This window comes from Leptonychotes weddellii, chromosome 16, assembly GCF_054177405.1.
Source record: "Leptonychotes weddellii isolate Sample4059 chromosome 16, ASM5417740v2, whole genome shotgun sequence".
In the NCBI taxonomy this organism is placed as follows: Eukaryota; Metazoa; Chordata; class Mammalia; order Carnivora; family Phocidae; genus Leptonychotes; species Leptonychotes weddellii.
In genome coordinates, this window is record NC_138384.1 from 24,573,811 (window position 1) to 24,592,464 (window position 18,654).

Genomic DNA, 18,654 nt, shown 5'->3' on the forward strand with positions numbered 1-18,654 from the left:
TCTCAGGGGGACTGAGAATGGGAGTACTGGGTGTTTTGAGGGTAGAGTGGAGGCCAGGGGAGGGAGAGACTGTCAGACTGCTAGGGGGGGCGGACCTCTGGGGTAGAGGTGCTGTTGACGCTACGAGTGTGTGTGTGGAGGGTTGGGGGGACCGCTGAGGAGGTTTTGGGGAGGCTGGGCTTGGAGGGACCTGGGAGTCCTACTGGGGATAGGGGAGCAATGGGTGTGTGCGCGCGCGTGTGATTCCTGAAGGAATTGGGGGTTGAGATTTGGGGGCTGGGAGCTGTTCTAGGGTTCAGCTTTCAGGGACTGGGAGGCGATAGGAGGCTGGGACTGGGGACCCAGGGAGGGGCGGTGGGGCTGGGCAGGTTACCGAGGGCGAGCTGAAGGGGCGGCGCCGGCGAGCTGCGGGGGCCGGGGCGGAAGCAGGTGTCCCGCGGCTCGAAGGAATACGGCGGGGGCGGGCCTCGGGGCGGCGGGGCGGGGCGGGGCGGGCCTCGGGGCGGCGGGGCGGGGCGGGGCGGGACGCCGGCGGCGGGGGCAACGCAGTCGAGTCTCTGCCGGAGCCCCGCCGGGCGGCCGCGCCTCCCTCGCGCTCCACACCCGGAGCGGCGCCGCCACCGCCCCGCTGCCCCCGCCGGCCGCGCCGTGATGCGGGCATGAGCCTGGCCCGCCGCCCGCCGAGCAAGCGCCCCGGGCCCGGGCCTTGCCGCCCAGGTAACTTGGGGGGCGCGAGGCGGGGAGGGGGCCCTAGGCCGCGCCCGAGCCCGCGAGACCCTCGGCGACTCCAGCCCGGGAACTCTCCAAGCCCATGGGACCTACCTACCCTGTCGGCGGAGGGGCCCTCGGGGACCCGCCCGCAAAAGCGCCCCCTGGGCCGCCCGCCCCCACCCGGGACCCTGAAACTCTCCCCGAGCTCCACCTACCCCAGCTCTCCTCTCCAGGGGAGCCCAGGTCGGGGCCTGCCCTCACCCCTGCCCCACACAAGCTGGAGACGCCCAGACCCCTGTGCTCGCTGTTCTGGGCCTGCCATCCCCAAGGGGATATCCCAGCCCATCGCAGCCCCCATCCTCCCCACTTTCCTGCTCCCCATGGCCTGCTCTCTCTCAACTTCCCCAAATTCCAAGAGACTTCTCTACCCCAGCTGCAAAACTGCCCACCCGCACCTGCAAATGGTTGCTATCCTACAACTTAAACTCATGGCCAGCTCCCCTCTTTTCCTTGAACCTTACTCCCCTGGCCCTGGGGGACTGCCCACCTTCTCCCCCGGAGCCCCCAAGGCCCTGCTTCCAGTTAAATGCTTTTTGTCACAGCAAAGAGAAATGCGCAGAGGCTGAGCACCTGGGTGACGTGGGCAGAGCAGGGCCTCTGTGCAGGCCAGTCCCACGCTGTGGGTGCATGGCAGTTGCCAGGACACTTGGATGGAGCATTTGGGGTTTAGGGGGCTGCAAGTCAAGGGCAGTGAGAGAGGCCCAGCAGGATTCACGGCAGTGGTTAGAGGCTGGTCTTGTTTAGTGCGGATTCTCTTCTAGCCCCTGGCAGAGAGATGGGGCTCAAGCGCAGGCCATTTCTGCCCCCCTTCCAGGATGGGTTGTCAGGAGCTGTGCCCCTTCCCACCCCGTTGCTGACCTCTGTGTGCTTGGGTGCTGCCTACTTTTCAATCCTCCTTACCGGGCAGGACACCCTACCCTACAACTCTGACCAAGGTCGAGGCAGCCTGGCCAGGCCTGGACGCAGCGTCAGCAGTACTCTCTCCCCCGAGGCAGCTTTGAACTCAACTGGGTCTGGGGCCCGGCTGGTTCTCCAGGAACAACAGTTTGCTGGCCATGGCGGTCAGCCCTGTGAAAGCCCTGGGACCCGGGGAAGGGGGAGCCCGTCGCTGCTTCCAGGCCTCTGGAAGTTGAGCTGGGTCCTGCCAGGTGGATATGAGTGGCGGTGGGAGGGAGGAGGAGGACAAATCCTGGAGACAATTATGCTTTCAGTCCCCAATTATTGAGCACCTACTCTGCACTAGGCACCAGTCTGTGCACTGGCATGGAGCTATATATAACTAGACAGACAAGGCACTGATGTTCTAGAGTGTTCTAGGAGACAGAGAGTGGCCGAGCAGCAAAGGAAGAGATGAAGGAAGAAGACAACCCTATAGTGATGTGTGTGATGGAAGACAGTGAGGCTGGATGGAGACTGACTGGCAGGCTTCTTTGGCCAGGGTGGTCAGGGAAGGCTTCTCAGAGGAGGTGACGTTTGAGCTGAGACCTGAATGAGGCGGTAGAATGAACCTTGGACCGTCTGAGCGAACAGTGTTGTAGGCGTGGAACAGCTAGTGCAGGGGTCCTGCGTGGGAAGGATTTAGGCATGTTGAGGAACGGATAGAAGGTGCCCATGCATACATTGCAGGGGGAGATGAGCCCGGAGCGTTGGGCGAGGGACCAGGAGAGAGCAGGGAGGCGTTGTGCGCCAGCATAGCATCACTTTCCTGACTTAAGGGCCCAGGACACCGTGGCTGTGCAGATGTTCCCTCCTCCCTCTGTTCCTCTCTGTCCAGATCTGTTTTTGCCACCCACCTGGGATGAGACCTGCCGTGTTAGGGGCGGTGGTTCCCCGTGAGGGGGTTTGCAGGGGTGGAGGCAGAGGGTAGGATGGGGGAATCCCGTCCTGGCCCCTGATAAGCATCACGCTGGAGGGGAGAGGGCCCCAGTAGAGGTGATGGGAAATATCCCTGGTGCCAGAGAGAATCCTGCCGATAGGATCTTTGCAGGGGGTGAGATGGCGAGATGACAGCGGGTGCAGGTAGGGCTGTCCCTGAAGCCCTGATAGGATCCTGTCTGTCCTGGGGTGGGGGGGCCCAGCCAGGCAGGCAGCTGCTCCTGCTCAGCCATTGCTTTGCCCACAGCAGCAAGTAGCGTCTGTCCCAGAGCCAAAGCCCCCAGGCAGAATCGAGGTGCAGGGAGGGCGTGCTTCTGCCCTAGGGGGCAGGTGGGCATGGGCCTTGTCCCCGCTGCTCTGCTGGGCACCGGGGAGTCTCCGTGCCCTTGCCCCGCAGGACCCCTGCCCTTCCTGGGGAGAGCTGGGGAAAGGGCCCTCTCTGGACAGGAGCCCTTAGTGGCCCGGCTCAGGGTGGGTCCTGTGTCTGGTTGAGCGGCCATGTTGACGCCGAGCTCGGAGGGGGGAATGGGGGGCCCTGCTGGGCACTCTGCTTAGCTTTTCGGGGTATTCGGAGCTGAGCTCCCAGGCCCGAGACCTCAGGCCCTGAAGGAGTGGGGCATTCTTCCCGGCCACGAGCGGGCTCGTGAGAGGCCGAGCAGGTGGGAGCTCAGCAGTGATGGGGAAAGTGGCCTCAGCCCTGTTCCTGGCCTTCCGAGCACCACGGAGCCACACGCCCCGCCGGGGCCTCCCTCTCCAGCTCCACGCAGTGCAGTCCCTCAGGGGATGTACCCCCCACGCCTGATCCCGCTGCCCGTCAGATTTGTGGGTCCACCTGTTGGCCTTTCCCCCTCCCTCCCTTACTCCCCTTTGCTGTACCCCTGTGGCTCCCAGGCTGGGCCTTGGTCTTGCAGACTCCATTAGGGACTGAGTGTGGCCAGGTGAGCCGCCAAGCCCTTTGCTACCCAGGCTTCCCGTGTCAGCTTGCTCTTCCGCTGGTTTATTTCTGCGGGGCTGACTCTAGGGCCTGGGGCGTGGGCCTGCGCACAGGCGGACACGGCAGTGTGCTGAGAGCTTGGCATCACAGTCGCTTGGGAAGGTAGCCGGTCGGTGGAGCCGTGACAAGGGGCCTGCACTGGGCAGGTGGAAGGCTTGGTTATGGTGGTTTCACAGCCTTTAAAATAAAAGTAGCCTTAGTTTTCAAGGCAGAAGCTCTGGGTCCCAAGTGGGCAGATGCCCATGGATTTATTTCCTCTTTTAAAGTAGATGGGGAAACTGAGGCACAGAGAAGTGAAGTGGGTACCCAGAGCCGCCAGGCCGCTAGATTCACATTCCTGGCTGTGCCACATCCCAGATTGCCTTGAGTGAACCCAGAGGCCTTGTGGCCAGTGGCCAGCCTGCTGTCCTCTTGGAGGGGAATTTTACGGAGGGGGGTCCTTGCCGACTTTCCAGTCTCTGCCGGCCAGAGCCCAGGTGTGGCAGGGCTGCTTGGGGCCAGTGCTGGGGAGGGGAGCCTAGACCAGACTTTACAGGCGGAAAGCAGAGCCCTGGGGTGTCCCATCTGGGAGGGCCTTGGACCCCAGGGAGCTGGGCTAGCGGGAGTGAGTGGGCAGGGAGGCAGCTGAGGGTGTGCTGAAGAGGCTGTCAGGTGCAGGTGGGCTAGGGGAGCATTACCCTCTCCGCCCCTCCCCTTGTTTGTGTGTGCCCACTGGGGTAGGCCCATCTGTTCCTTGTTAGGGACTCAGCAGACAGTCCTTCGGGAGAGAATTAATGCCATGTTGCTGGCAGATGCAGCAGCACGCCGGCCCCAGGGCTTCATCCTGACAGCACAGACGCCCAGCCGACCCCAGAAATGGTGCCTAGTTCCCACCTAGCAATCCTGGAGACACGGGGGGCCGTGTTGCTGCGCCTGGGGGGCAGAGAGGGCTTCAGTGCTGGTAGGCAGCCGGAGGTGTCCGCAGGACATTCCCACCCCCCTGGGCCTGCCTCCATCACCCGGTCCGAGACTTCTCATTCATCGTTGGCTGCGCCCTAGACTTGCTGTGTGACCTCAGCCCTGCTGCTTCTCCTTTCTGGGCAACTTTCTTTTCCCCATCTGTAGAATGGGTATGTTGGACCGCGTCATTGCTGAGACACCCCCGCCTCCCCTAGTCTGCGTCCCAGCTATGTGTTTATCTGCCCGCTTCTGAGCGGCCCTGCTGGCATCCCCCTTGGTGCTCCTCACGGGTCTCTAGCTGTGTCCTCCACCCCAGGCCCAGGTGACTGCTGGTTCTCTCTCTAATTAACTCCCGTCCGTGCTCAGGACGTGGGGCACTGCAGCGCCCGCGGCCCTGCAGACCAGCCAGTTTTCCTAGCACAGTGCCAGGCCGAGGTGACTGCCTCCACAGTGGCCACCTCCAGCCGGCCCAGCACATTCCTCAGGCTTATCTGGGGGCCCGCCCCGCCCCGCCCCACCGGACTCTGCCCTCCCACCCAGGAAGCAGCACCCAGAGGAGCTGCTGAAGAGTTCAGGGGCCGGGAGGAGGGCCTGAGTGGGCTGGAGAGAACCAGGTATAGAATGGGGTGGGGCAGAGGGGTCTACTGAGATTGACAAGGCAAATTGTCCTGAACGAACCTCGAACCTCGGGGGGTGTGGGATTCACTCAGACCCCAGACTCTGTGCCATCTCCTGGGAACCCCCGCCTCCCCTCTCTTGGAAGGCTCTCCCGTGAGGTTCCTGGGCATGGGAGGGGGCCTGGCCCTGGGTCGGTCACCCTAAGTCTGCTCCAGAGTTGTAACGGGACAGGGGACACGGGACCGCAGCTCCCGGGCCACCTCCCTCTGTCCCCAGCTCCATAGTGGGAGCCAGCGCCAGTCCTCCCAGGAAGGGGTTAACTGCCAGCCCCAGCCGTGAGGGAGGGGACTGGGCTGGACCATTTTCCTCGCTGCGGCCTCCACCTCGGTTTTCCTGAATGGTTCTGCCGTCCCGGGGTGGGGAGGGAAGGGAAGGAAGGAGGGCGGGAGGAGGGAGGGAGCAGTGTGGGAAGAGGAAGGAAAAAAAGAGCGAGACAGCCAGGGGAAGAGAAAGATGTCACTGTCTAATCTCCCTGTCATTCTTCTTTCCAGCCGGCGCCGGGCAGAGGAGCGGCTAGAACAATGCTGAGGCGGGCGAGGTGAGGAGCGGCCGGCGCGGCCCCGCCGACGGAGATCTGGAACAGGTGATAGGAGGATCCGGAAACCCAGGCCACCTGGGCAGCCCTCCCCGCGCCCGGCCCGGCGCCCTGGCTGGGCGGGCGGGGGGGGGGGGAGACCATGGCGACCAATTTCAACGACATCGTCAAGCAAGGCTACGTGAAGATGAAGAGCAGGAAGCTGGGGGTGAGCCGCCGCCGGGGGGGGGGGGGGTGCCGGCCGGGAGCCCGGGGTGGGGGGGGAGCCGGGGTGCGGATGCCCGCGGGGCCGGCGTCGCGCACTCGTGGTCTCGAGGCTTGTGGCCGGCGGCTGCCCGGCATGTGCCGCCTGCGCTCCCCCCCCGCAGGCGGCCGTGGCCGGCGTCCCAGTGGCTGGGCCAGCGGTGGCCGCCGACGGGCAGGCGGCTCCCCTGCCATTGTTGAAGTTGTGGCCCGGCCGGCGGCTGCGGGGCCGCGTCGGAGCGGAGACCCGCCTCCCCCGGCCCCCCCCCCCGCCGCCTCCCGGCCTCGCCGCCCCGCGTCTCCCCTCCCCTCGCCTGGCCTCCTTTACGTCCGTCGTCTCCCCCAGCCGCCCGTGGCTTTCTGTGTGCGGCTCCTTCGGTATTTCTTTTGGTTATTGCTCTCACTGTTAGAGAAGTGTTGGGAGAGGAGAGCGGTCGCCGGCGGGGCGGGGCAGGGCAGTGGTGGGAGGGCGCGGAGGGTGCAGAAGCTGGTATTCATGTGGCTTATGAATGGGAACTTAGGGCAGGATGGCCGGTGGCTCTGGGACAGGCAGCTTGCCTCCCAAGTTGTTGGCGGAGGCTCCTTGCTCGCGGGGTGCTTGGCCCAGAGCTGGGGGCTCAGCGGGTCTGTGGGGATGAGGCCTCAGACACACCTCTTCCGCCCGCCCTGCAGGGCCTGAGCAGGGGCTCCGGGGACCAACTTAGTGATCTTGGTGAGGTTGTCCAAGAGCTGCCTCTCTTCCCCTGCCCACCCTCCCACACCTCCAATGAGGGGTCTTGGTAGCCGCACCCTCCCCAGTAGGAAGGTAACCCTCCCAACGGAGTTGGCCGAAGTCTGTTTCCCGCCCCCCCTTCCCTGTCTCTCTCTCCCTCCCCTCCCCCATTGCCCTGATGGCGGTGGGGTGGGATCGGAGTGCTCAAGGCTTCCTGGCTCAGCCTGAGTGGGGTGGGGGAGGAGTAGAGCGCTCATACGGCTTCCCTGCCCGGATACCAGACTGAACAGGGCTGGCCTTAGAGAAGGGTGGTTCTTGCCCCTCCTCCCCGTCTGTGGCCCTGCGGCCCCTGTGGGGTGTGTGCTGTCCAGGCCGAGTGCAGTGGCTGAGCTGTGGGCACGTCGGGAGGCTTGGCTGGATTTGAATTTGTATCCCAACCTGGGTTCCAGCCCGGGAGACGGGGCCCTGGTGGGCATCAGCCGCCTTGCTGTTGTGCTGAGCGGGGGCGGGGGGAGAGGGGAGCCCACCTGGCGCACAGAACAAGGAGAAAAGCTGAAGCTGAGGTGGGGGCCCAAGGGAGTAGGGGCCCAGCTTCTAGTATGGCTCCTCGTTCCTGTGGGCCGGGGTCTAGCCGGTCGCCAGGGGCTATTTGGGCCCAGGCCCTGTACTGGGCAGAGCTTACCAGAAAGGCAAGCCCCTTGAGGCCGCCACTTGGGCTCAGTATCGGACCTGTTCCAGGAGGAGACCTGGGAACCAAGTGGCCTGCAGGTGGGCACAGCGAGGGGCTGGGAGCCAGGGTGTGGGCTGTGGCCAGACCCAATTTGGGTCTCCCTCTGCCTGGGGGATTCAGCTTCCCCCTGCAGGTCTGATGTGAGGGGCTCAGTCACCCGGCCATTCTTGTCCCAGGGCGGCCCTTCTTGTCTCGGCTCACAAAGGTGAGGTGGGAGGGGCGGAAAGAGAGGGGGGCAGACCCTTCTCCCCACCGGGGCCTTCGTCTGGCAGAGCTATGGCAGAGTTCGGAAGTGCTGATCAAAGACCATGAGAAGTGGGGAAAGAGGGCTCTTGAGCACAGTGGCTCCCGGGGTGGGGTGTGGGTGGGTGTGTGTGTGTGTAACCAGGCAACCAGGGTGCTCAGGCCCTGGGCCTCTGCCCCCACGCCGCAGGCCGCACGGAGCCCGAGCTGGTAGGCTCATTCACTGGTCCGTGCGTTCATTCACGGGCTCTTCGTATGGTCCTTCACTCGTTCAGCAGAGCTGTGCTGGCAAGGTTACCGGGACGGGAGGGCAGATTCTGAGAGGAAAAGTCTGGCCTAGAGGAGCTGCCCAGTGGAGACCTGGGGCTGCTGTGGTTTAGGCGGCCAGGCCAGGGGTGGCGCCAGGGCCATGTGGACTGGGGCAGACATGCCTCCTAGAGCCCCAGATAGGAGCCATTAATGGTTCTGAGTGGTTTCCTGGCATGGGGACCTGGTGGCCGCATGGCAGAGCGGGCCGTGGAGGGGCCGCGGGCTTGGGGCTCTGGCCACCTTGCTTGCTCTGTTCTGCTCTGGCTCCCCTCGGGCTCCCCTCCGCCTCCCGACGGTTGCCAGTAAGAGGGTGAACCGGAGATTCCTTGGGAATGGGCTGTGCCAGGCTTCTGGAGTGCTCGCTGACAGAGTGGGTGCATCCCGGCCAGACTCTGGGCTGGAAGAGAGCGTGGGATTGAGGGGGCCGGGAAGGAAAAGTCAGCAGCCTGGGCAGGTGGCTAGGCTTTGCCAAGCCGGTTTGCCCCTGGCTCCTCTGTCGGGAGGAGTGCATGAAGCTGCAGAGAATGTAGGCGGTCTTAGGCACAGGGTCATTGGCGGGGTTGGACAGGAGGGATCCGTGCCTGGGAAGGCCCCGTGCTCTGGGGTGACCCCGGGTTCTTGGCACCGCCCCTTTACCTGAGAGCCTCTGGCTTCCCAACTGAACAGGGAACTAATCCTGGCCCCCTACAGTCCAGGGTGTCAGAGAATGAAGAGAGGGCGGCCAGGGACAGGAGGGGCGGGTATGATCCACATCCAGAGTCCTCCGCCGGCTCTGAGAGCAAGGACCGGGGTGATGTGCAGGCTGTGAGCCCGCACAAGGGTCTAGTCCCTGTCCCTAGGACACGCCCTCCCTTGTGGCGGACACGGCCGAGTCCTGGACAGCATGTTTATGCAGTGGGCTCCATGTATCAGCTCTGGGCCGAGCCAGCCTTTTTAAAATATTGGCCCCAACATTTATCAGCTGTGACTTAACTTCTTGGTGCCTCAGTTCCCTATCTGTAGAGTGCAGATGATAAACCAACCTCCAGAGTGACCCTGAGGTTAACTGTGAAGAGTGCTGAGTACAAATGGGAAGCACTCAGTAAATGCTGGTTGGCTATTTCTGTTAAACTGAGAGCTGAGCGCACAGTACTTGGTGACTCAGAGTACCTTTTGTGGAACAGCCTTTCAGAGCCAGCAAAGAAATGCCTGCTTTCTCAATTTGGGGAGGGGGCCGTCCCCCAAGGGGTGTCACTGCTGGTGTCTGCCATCCCCAGGTTATCTCCTGGGCTGGGTCTCCGGGGAAGGCTGGGTAGCACTGCCCCCCTGCGGTAGGCAAGGGTAACTTCAGGGCCATGTGGGCGGCAGTGGTCCCAGGAGGCCTGACCCCCCCACCCCCCCACCCCCGCCATCTTGTCTCACCCCACAGATCTACCGGAGGTGCTGGCTGGTGTTCCGGAAATCCTCCAGCAAGGGGCCCCAGCGGCTGGAGAAGTATCCGGATGAGAAGTCAGTGTGCCTCCGAGGCTGCCCCAAGGTTAGGGGGGCCTGGGCCCTAGCTCCCCGTCTGTAGCAGTGATGATTTGCTGAGTCCTGAGGTCCGCGAGCACCCTCCTGGGGGTGGCACAACTGGGGGGGGGGATGTAGAGGGTGGCTCTCCAGCCTGGCTCAGTCCCTTGTGGACGCTGTCCCAGGTGACCGAGATCAGCAATGTCAAGTGTGTCACGCGGCTCCCCAAGGAGACCAAGAGGCAGGCGGTGGCCATCATATTCACTGACGACTCGGCGCGTACCTTCACCTGCGACTCAGGTGAGGAGCTGGGGCTGCGGGCTTCCGTCCAGCCTTCCCCGGGGCCAGTCATGGTCCAGTCGGGAGGAGGCAGAGCAGGACCAGCCCTGGCTGGGTATGATGAGTGGGGGTGAAAGTAGGGGGCGGCCTTTGAGGGAGCAGGTCGCCAGGATGAGGTGGGACAGGCAGGCAGAACCCACTGGCCTTGCCCTCCCTGCCCTGCATGGTGGGAATACTTCAAGCTGAGGCAGATGGGGTGGGCTGCTGGGGGACCCTGGGCTGGCACGAGCTACCCCTTTCTCTAGAGCTGGAGGCGGAGGAATGGTACAAGACTCTGTCCGTGGAGTGTCTGGGTTCGCGACTCAACGATATCAGTCTGGGCGAGCCGGACCTCCTGGCCCCGGGGGTGCAGTGTGAGCAGACAGGTGAGACCTGGCGCTGGCAAGGGGCAGCGGCGGGGGGGGGGGGGGTCCTCCCCTGGGGAGGCTCCAGGCCTGCTCCTCTCCCTCTGCAGACCGCTTCAACGTCTTCCTGCTGCCCTGCCCCAACCTGGACGTGTACGGCGAGTGCAAGCTGCAGATCACCCACGAGAACATCTACCTCTGGGACGTACACAACCCCCGCGCCAAGCTCGTCTCGTGGCCCCTGTGCTCACTGCGTCGCTACGGCCGGGACGCCACGCGCTTCACCTTCGAGGCTGGCCGGTAGGACCCTCTCGCCTCCCTGCCCTGACCCACCGCGGTCACGCACGGTGCTGGGAGCTTTAGTTATCTATCAGCACAGAAAACCAGAAGGGAATGTAAGATTCCCATTTTACGGATGAACACGTCAAGGCTCACGCAGGCAGGTAGGGCGCAGCTATTTACCAAAGTCAAGCTGCTTGGGCTCAAGTCAGAGCGGGTGCCGGGGCTTACAGCTGTGTCTGTGGGCAGGGGCTTCGTTTCTTCACTGCCGAATAGGGCATCAGAAAAGTACGCCCCCTCGTAGCATTACAGTGAGGACCGGGCAACCTATAGCTTGAACTCCGCAGCCAGCGGGCCTCGACGTACATGCTGCGGAATCCTCTGTATGACCCGGGTTTGCTTACTGACTGCCTGCGTGCCTGTTTCCTCATCTGCAAACTGGTTCGAGAAAGCTCAGACGGAGGAAGGCTGACGGTGCGCAGACCAGAGGGGCGAGAGAGACCGAGTGGGCGGGTTCTTGTCAAGCACTGAGCCCACCTGGTACCCACAAACGGCCCGGCATGTCTGGGCTGTGCGGACGGCCCTCCGGCCGCCAGCCCTGCCTGTTCCCCAGAGGGCCCGGGGTGCGGCCAGTGTGTGGTGCGGCCCCCACCACGCCGCCCTCTGTGCCTCTCACATCCCTAGGATGTGCGATGCTGGGGAAGGGCTCTACACCTTCCAGACCCAGGAAGGGGAACAGATTTACCAGCGGGTCCACAGTGCCACCCTGGCCATCGCTGAGCAGCACAAGCGCGTGCTGCTGGAGATGGAGAAGAACGTGCGGGTGAGGCTCTGGGCATCAGCCAGTCCGGGGAGCCGGGGAAGCCGGGGGGGGGCAGGCCGTAGGGCTGACGGCTGGGAGGCAGCCACGGCCCCCAGAGCTGAAGGGAGGGCCTCTGCCCCGCAGCTGCTGAACCAGGGCACAGAACATTACTCGTACCCCTGCACGCCCACCACCATGCTGCCCCGAAGCGCCTACTGGCACCACATCACGGGCTCCCAGAACATGGCCGAGGCCTCCAGCTACACCGGTGAGTCCCCGCCGTGCCCCCCCCGCTCCCCTGCCACGGGGCTGGGGAGGACGAGGCCTTCCGCACAGGGCTCCTCGGACCTGCCCCTGAGGCCTGAGCCTGCCTCTGTGTCCACAGGTGAGGGGTACGGGGCAGCCCAGGCCAGCTCCGAAACGGACCTCCTCAACCGGTTCATCCTGCTAAAGCCAAAGCCCAGCCAGGGGGACAGCAGCGAGGCCAAGACCCCAGCCCAGTGACGGCAGGGCCGGCGCACCGCAGGACGGCCCGCGGCGTACCGTGGACAGCCGCTGGGGGCTGCCGGCCCAGAGCCCAGAGCCATGGAGCAAGCTGTCCCTTCCTTGCCCCCAGGGGTGAGCCTGGACCAAGGCACAGGGCTGGCCCCAGCACCAGAGCATGTGTGAGGGCTGCAGCTCCTGCGGGACTGTATACTGTTAAGGATTTTAATATATATGGCTTATGACATATTCTGTATTAATGAGATTTTCTCCCTCCCCACCACATACACATTTTTTAATCCCATGACCAGGTCCTCGTCAAGGCTGTTTTTGAGCGTGAGGGCAGCAGTCCCGTCCTCTGTGGGACAGCCCTCCCGCTGCCGGGGCCAGAGGAGGGGAGAGCTCGAGGCTGGCGCTGGGACTACTGGCTCTCCCCGAGCACCCCAGGGGCTAGGACAGCAGGTGGCTTCTCTGTTCCTCTGGGCCTCATGTGGCACGGGAAGGATCAGCTTCCACGGTGCCACTTCGCAGCCTTGCACTTGAGAGCTTTGAGCAGAGGTGACAGCTGGTTGACACCTCAGGTGAAAATCTGGTTTTAAAATGTAATTTTTGCCTAGGCTCGTTCCCGCTTCATAGGCTGAGAAGATCCCCCAGGGCCAGGGGTGCTGGTTCCCTCAGCCAGACGGAGGGCAGCCAGTCCCGAGCTCTTCCCTGCCGGAGGGCAGGCTGCGGCAGGACTGCCGTGGGGAGCACCCCTGCTGCCCGCCCCCTCCCCCCCCCACTGACCGAGGGTAGGTGATGTCCCAGCAGAGGGAGCCCCCCTCTGGCCAGCCAAAAGCACTCAGAAACCGAGCCCTTCCCATTTCCTCTTCCCCACATGGTGCTGAGGCTCCCTGCTGAAATGCAATTAAAAGCAATTGATTTTCTAGTGCTGGTATTTATTGACTACCTTGCAGAAGGGCTATCTTTCTATTCCCATCAAACCTTGGGTTGCGTGTGTGGGTTTTTTTTTAATACTTTAGGGTTCTGAGTTATGGGAACAGACCTTGTTGTAAATAACCACTATTCAAGTTGTGACAGGAGGATCCAGCCAGAGGCCCCTCCCAGAGAGCCCTGGATCCGGGGAGGGGGCCACAGCCAGCTCGGCTCCAAACCTGACCCAGGGAATGACCACCCAGAGGAATAAACTAGACTGAAGATGGGAACCTGGGGCCAAAGGCCTTGGAGAGCGAGGCAGGGCTGGCTCAAGTTAGTGGCACGATGACGCATGAAGGAGATTATGTTGTGCTCTTTATTGCCAAAAATAAAAACTTTTAAAAAGACAACTCCTGTTAGTAAATATCCCTTCCTTTCTGCACCAGCTCTCGGGCTTTCTCCTGGCTTACTCCTACCAGACTGCCTAATCAACTGCTTTGGGCATACTCTACCTCTAGGGGTAAGGGGTCAAGGCCAGACCTTCATTAAGGCCCTTGCTCCCCAGCCCCCAATCTTAATCAGGCCACTGGCAGTGAAGTTTGAAAAACGGGGTTTGGGCGCCTGGGTGGCTCAGTCGTTAAGCGTCTGCCTTCGGCTCAGGTCATGGTCCCAGGGTCCTGGGATCGAGTCCCACATCGGGCTCCCTGCTCCGTGGACAGCCTGCATCTCCCTCTCCTGCTCCCCCTGCTTGTGTTCCCTCTCTCGCTGTGTCCCTCTCTGTCAAATAAAATCTTTAAAAAAAAAAAAAAGGAAAACAGGGTTTATCTGGGGTGGGGGGCAGCCCGTATCTAACACTATTCTCTAAGGGTTCTCAACTTAGGGACACTCGGGGATTTAAGTGCCAGTAGGCTGGCTCTGGGCAGGGGCTGGAAGGGTTCGTAGGCAACCAGAATGAGGGTTCTAGTACTCACCAGAAGCCCAAGGTACAACTGTGAGAACAACTTTTAGAAAGAGTCTGAGACCTGAAATGACCAGCAGAGGAGAGTTCGGCTCTGCAGTTCTCACCCCGCCCAGGCACATCAGGAAACGGGCTGGAAGGGAGGTTCTGGGGCTGCTACTGGCAATCGGGGCAGGGCCAGGGATCCTAGGTGTCTAGTAAAAAACTGTCCGGCCCTCAAATACCAGTGGCACCCCTGGCCATCTGTCTGCAACAGAGCAAGGCTGGAAGGGGACTCGTCTTCCCCTTGGCTACCTTCCTAGGGGGTACTGATGGCTTGCCAAGAAGCCTGAGCAACAGCTATCCAGACCCAAAAGCTACAAGAGGCTCTGGAGAGACCAGAGAGCCAGCTGCTGGCCTAGACTCCCCCCACCCCTTTTCTGCCAAAACAGGTGAGCTGCTGCTAGTTTATGGTTAGGACATCACTCTGGATCTCGTGGCTTAACTGGGTCTGTAAATCACTCAGCTTCTTCTTCAATCCAGAGAGGGCTGAGAGGACAATTGTTTCAGGACGCAGAGAGCCACAAGACTCCACGTTGTAGTAAAACCTAAGAGGAAGAGTCGGGTGAGAGCCCTCCACGAGGCAGGCTCACTAGTCTGAGCTTCAGCCCTGGATCATGCGCTCTCCCTTCTGGGTCCTGACTCCCTTCCCACCTGGAACTCAGCTAACAGCGGTCCTGCTGCACATTACAGGACTTCAAGGCCACAGCCACCTCAAAAAGCTTCATGTTCACCATCAGAAGACTGGTCCGTTTCTGGCTCTGGCCTGGTCCCCTTCCCTGGGGTTGAATATCAAGAGTAGGAGCAGAGTGGCTAACCGGAGGGCTCCTCTGTGGCCCAATAACTAGGGGAGCATAATCTGCCCTGGGACATGCACGTGGCACGGGCTCAACTGTTCTCCATCCTTCCTGAGCTCACGGGCACCGGGACAAGAGGGAAGGGTCTCCCCAACTCAGAGCCTGCACCAAAACCCTATGTTCTTCCACGCTTCACCTTCAGGTGCCGGATGAGGGTCTCACCTCTCTGGCTTGCCGTTGGGGTCGTAGGGAGCTTGGGACTCATCTTCATCCAGCTCAGAGTACTCGCTCTTTGGCCTGAGGTCAAATACAGGTCAGCACAGGCAGCTACTGCTGCTGTCCACAGGGAGCCTACCCCCACCCCGCTCCCTCAGAGCCCTGTCCACATCAACCCACCCTAAAGGCCTGCCTTTACTCCGACAAGAACGTACCATTCCTCGGGCTTGGGGTACACTGTGTGCCTCAGGGCATTGTCAGGATCATATTCAAAAGCCACTCCTGCAGTAGGGTTCCACTTGGCATGCTCCTTGCCAAAGCCCTTTTTGGCATAGGCTCGAAGTCTTAGCTCCTGGCCTTTCCTCAGCTTGACGATGAGGATGTCTGCAGGGAGAGGTTTAAGGCCGTCAAGGGGCGGTAGAGACACGGACCCCTGAATTTTGACCTGGAAGGCCCCTGGAGGCCCACACAATCTGGACAAACAGTTCAAAGGTCAGCTGACAAGGAGAGCAGGCGGCACGAGAGGCTGTGCTGGGTCTTGGCCTCCGTGCTGGCCTGCAAAATGACAGGGCGGGTACACATGCGCACACGTTCTCCAGCCCCTTACCGTCCTGTTCCACGTAGTCATTGGGGTCATTATCTCGGTTCCGGGAGGTCACCTGCAGGGAGCCCAAACAGAGGCATGTATGAGCTGTTGGTCTCCCCAGTCACCTCTTCCAGCAACTATGTTCCAGCACCTGCCAAACCTGGGAATGAGGGGAGAGACGTGCCTCCTAGAACCTCATGGGGACCACCTTCTCAGTCAAAACAGTACCATGGCCTTTAAAAGGGTCCTTGGGTGGCAGAGGACGGGCACACAGCACCGACCGTGTTCCTGTCCACCCTGGCTACTGTCCAGGATTATTAGCACTTTTTAGGCACCAGACAGACGAAGGCAGAGGGTAACGCAAGGAATATCCGCATCTTGTAACAAACCACCTGAGTCTGGCCCACTTTGAGAGAAAAGGAGGAAGACATGGTGAGACACTGACTGGAATGACCCGGGGGCTGTTGGAGATGAGGTCTCGAGACGTGACGTGTCGAGTTTGGTCTTCATTACAGCGCACGTCAAGGGTGAACTCCACCGAGCACTCGGGGCAGAACTCCTCACACGTGCAGTCCTGATGGAGGAAGAGAAGCAAGAATGAGTCCACGGAGAGATGGCAAATGCTGAGCTCCCTGTTTCTCATACCCTGTTCCTTCCATTTTTCCAGCTGTAAAACAGCCGGCCACAGGCTCTAGGCACTGGGGGGCCGTGTCCATCTGGTACACCGTTCTCACGGGCTGCCCACTGCACGCACTTCCCAGTTTAGAGACAACCTATACCCACTGGCCTCCATGTTTTCCTTCCACCTCCGCCAGCTGCCAGACCACACTCCAGGGATACGCTGTGCTAACGTCCCACCTTGGCCCTCGGGGTGCTCTTCTGCCAAGAACCAAGGCGTTAAGTAAGAGAATGATGCTTTCACGCTTTATAGGGCAGCTTCCCCTGAACTAAGTGGACTAGCTTGGGAAGGTCACCATCGTTTAAAATAAAATGATCCAGGGCACAATACAAAAAAGTACCTTTCAAGTTCTAGACTACTTACCTTTTCTTAAAAACAAAATCTTTCCATTATGGAAAATTTCATATTATTCACAAGAGTAGAGCAAGTATAAGAGGCTGCTACCATGTAACCATCACTCGGCTTCAATAATCATCAATAGTTCTTTAAGCAACTATTGCTGGAAACAACCCATGCCTCTGTTAGGGACCATCTGCTACAGTGTAACTTCAGGCAAGAAGAGTTACTGGAATGTAACCAAGCAAACTGTTCTCCCCCTCACACCAGCAGGAAAATCTAACCTGCTTCTGATGTTTTTGAGATGATGAGGAAGAACAAGGGGCCACACCTGGATAGTCTGCAGTCATACACAGGTGAGGCAGGAAGGTAACCTAGAGCTTTAGCAGAAATATGAAATGGAAGGGGGCGCCTGGCTGGCTCAGTCCGTGAAACACGCGACTCTTGATTTTGGGGTCGTAAGTTCGAGATCCACATCGGGTGTAAAAATAACTTAAAAAAACCTAAAAACCCAAAATAAAGCAAGACACATCAATATTCTGTCTGCAAGAGACTCATTTCAGACCCAAAGACACCTCCAGATTTAAAGTGAGGGGGTGGAAAACCATTTATCATGCTAATGGACATCAGAAGAAAGCTGGGCATATCAGACAAATTAGATTTATTATTATTATTTTTAAGATTTATTTGAGAGAGAGAGAGCGAGAGACAGCAGGAGCTGGGAGGACAGGGAGAGGCAGGCTCCCTGCTGAGCAGGAAGCCCGATGTGGGGCTCGATCCCAGCCTGGGATCATGACCTGAGCTGAAGGCAGATATTTAACTGACTGAGCCACCCAGGTGCCCCCAAATTAGATTTTATTTATTTTTAAGATTTTATTTATTTGACAGAGAGAGACACAGCAAGAGATGGAACATAAGCAGGGGGAGTGAGAGAGGGAGAAGCAGGCTTCCCGTGGAGCAGGGAGCCCGATGTGGGGCTCAATCCCAGGACCCTGGGATCATCACCTAAGCTGAAGGCAGATGCTTAACGACTGAGCCATCCAGGCGCCCCCTCAAATTAGACTTTAAACCAAAGACTCTAATAAGAGATGAGGAAGGACACTGTAGCACACTTAAAGGGTCTATCCAACAAGAAGATCTAACAATTATAAATATTTATGCCAACATGGGAGCAGCCAATTATATAAGCCAAGTAATAACAAAATCAAAGAAACACATCGACAATAATACAATAATAGTAGGAGACTTTAACACCCCCCACCGAAATGGACAGATCACCTAAGCAAAAGATCAACAAGGAAATAAGGGCTTTAAATGACACACTGGACCAGATGGACTTCACAGATATACTCAGAACATTCCATCCCAAAGCAACAGAATACACATTCTTCTCTAGTGCACATGGAACATTCTCCAGAATAGATCACATTCTGGGTCACAAATCAGGTGTCAACCGGTACCAAAAGATTGGGATCATTCCCTGCAAATTTTCAGACCACAACGCTATGAAACTGGAACTCAATCACGAGAGGGAAGTTGGAAAGAACTCAAATACATGGAGGCTAAAGAGCATCCTACTAAAGAATGAATGGATCAACCAGGAAATTAAAGAAGAATTAAAAAAATTCATGGAAACGGGGCACCTGGGTGGCTCAGATGGTTAAATGTCTGCCTTCGGCTCGGGTCATGATCCTAGGGTCCTGGGATCAAGCCCTGTGTCGGGCTCCCTGCTTGGCGGGGAGCCTGCTTCTCCCTCCCTCCACTGCATGTGCTCTCTTGCTCTGTCAAATAAAATCTTTAAAAAAAAAATTCATGGAAACAAATGAAAACAGAACTGTTCAAAAGGTGGTCTTAAGAGGAAAGTATATAGCAATACAAGCCTTTCTCAAGAAACAAGAAAGTTCTCAAATACACAACCTAACCTTACACCTAAAAGAGCAGGAAAAAGGACAACAAATAAAGCCTAAACCCAGCAGAAGAGAAATGATAAAGATTAGAGCAGAAATTAATGAAAGAGAAACCAAAAGAACAGTAGAAGAGATCAACGAGACTAGGAGCTGGTTCTTTCAAAGAATAAGACTGGTAAACCCGTGGCCAGACTTATCAAAAAGAGAAAGGACTCAAATAAAATCATGAATGAAAGAGGAGAGATCACAACCAACACCAAATACAATTATAAGACATATTATGAGCAACTATATGCCAACAAATTAGACAATCTGGAAGAAATGGATGCATTCCTAGAGACATATAAACTACCAAAACTGAACCAGGAAGAAATAGAAAACCTGAACAGACCCATAACCAGCAAGGAAATTGAAGCAGTAATCAAAAATCTCCCAACAAATAAGAGCCCAGGGCCAG

The 18,654-nt window shown here is 59.2% G+C and overlaps 2 protein-coding genes across 5 annotated transcripts in view; one reads left to right on the forward strand and one right to left on the reverse strand.

The window, feature by feature from the left end:
• The first annotated feature begins 559 nt into the window (after positions 1–559).
• DOK4 (docking protein 4) lies at positions 560–12,013 on the forward strand. Of its 4 annotated transcripts, none has more exons than XM_081806549.1 (8): positions 560–717; positions 5,749–6,000; positions 9,438–9,545; positions 9,703–9,817; positions 10,102–10,221; positions 10,311–10,500; positions 11,164–11,302; positions 11,426–12,013. In XM_081806549.1, the coding sequence occupies exons 2-8, from the start codon at positions 5,935–5,937 to the stop codon at positions 11,783–11,785; spliced, it is 1,098 nt and encodes a 365-aa protein (XP_081662675.1). In that variant the 5' UTR covers positions 560–717; positions 5,749–5,934; the 3' UTR covers positions 11,786–12,013. The 4 variants fall into 4 exon arrangements, with proteins under 4 accessions (XP_081662675.1, XP_081662676.1, XP_030875455.2 ...); XM_081806550.1 differs by lacking the exon at positions 560–717 and adding an exon at positions 5,123–5,193; XM_006748571.3 differs by lacking the exon at positions 560–717 and having other exon boundaries at positions 5,645–6,000; positions 11,426–11,549; positions 11,667–12,013.
• A 1,024-nt stretch (positions 12,014–13,037) lies between these two features.
• Positions 13,038–18,654, reverse strand: part of POLR2C (RNA polymerase II subunit C) — a 12,557-nt gene continuing 6,940 nt past the window's right edge. The window contains exons 5-9 of the mRNA XM_081806551.1: positions 15,721–15,849; positions 15,297–15,348; positions 14,905–15,073; positions 14,696–14,770; positions 13,038–14,224 (exon numbers count right to left, since the gene is read on the reverse strand). Coding sequence (XP_081662677.1) covers positions 14,080–14,224; positions 14,696–14,770; positions 14,905–15,073; positions 15,297–15,348; positions 15,721–15,849 — 570 coding nt within the window. The 3' untranslated portion in view covers positions 13,038–14,079. The remainder of the gene's footprint in view (positions 14,225–14,695; positions 14,771–14,904; positions 15,074–15,296; positions 15,349–15,720; positions 15,850–18,654) is intronic.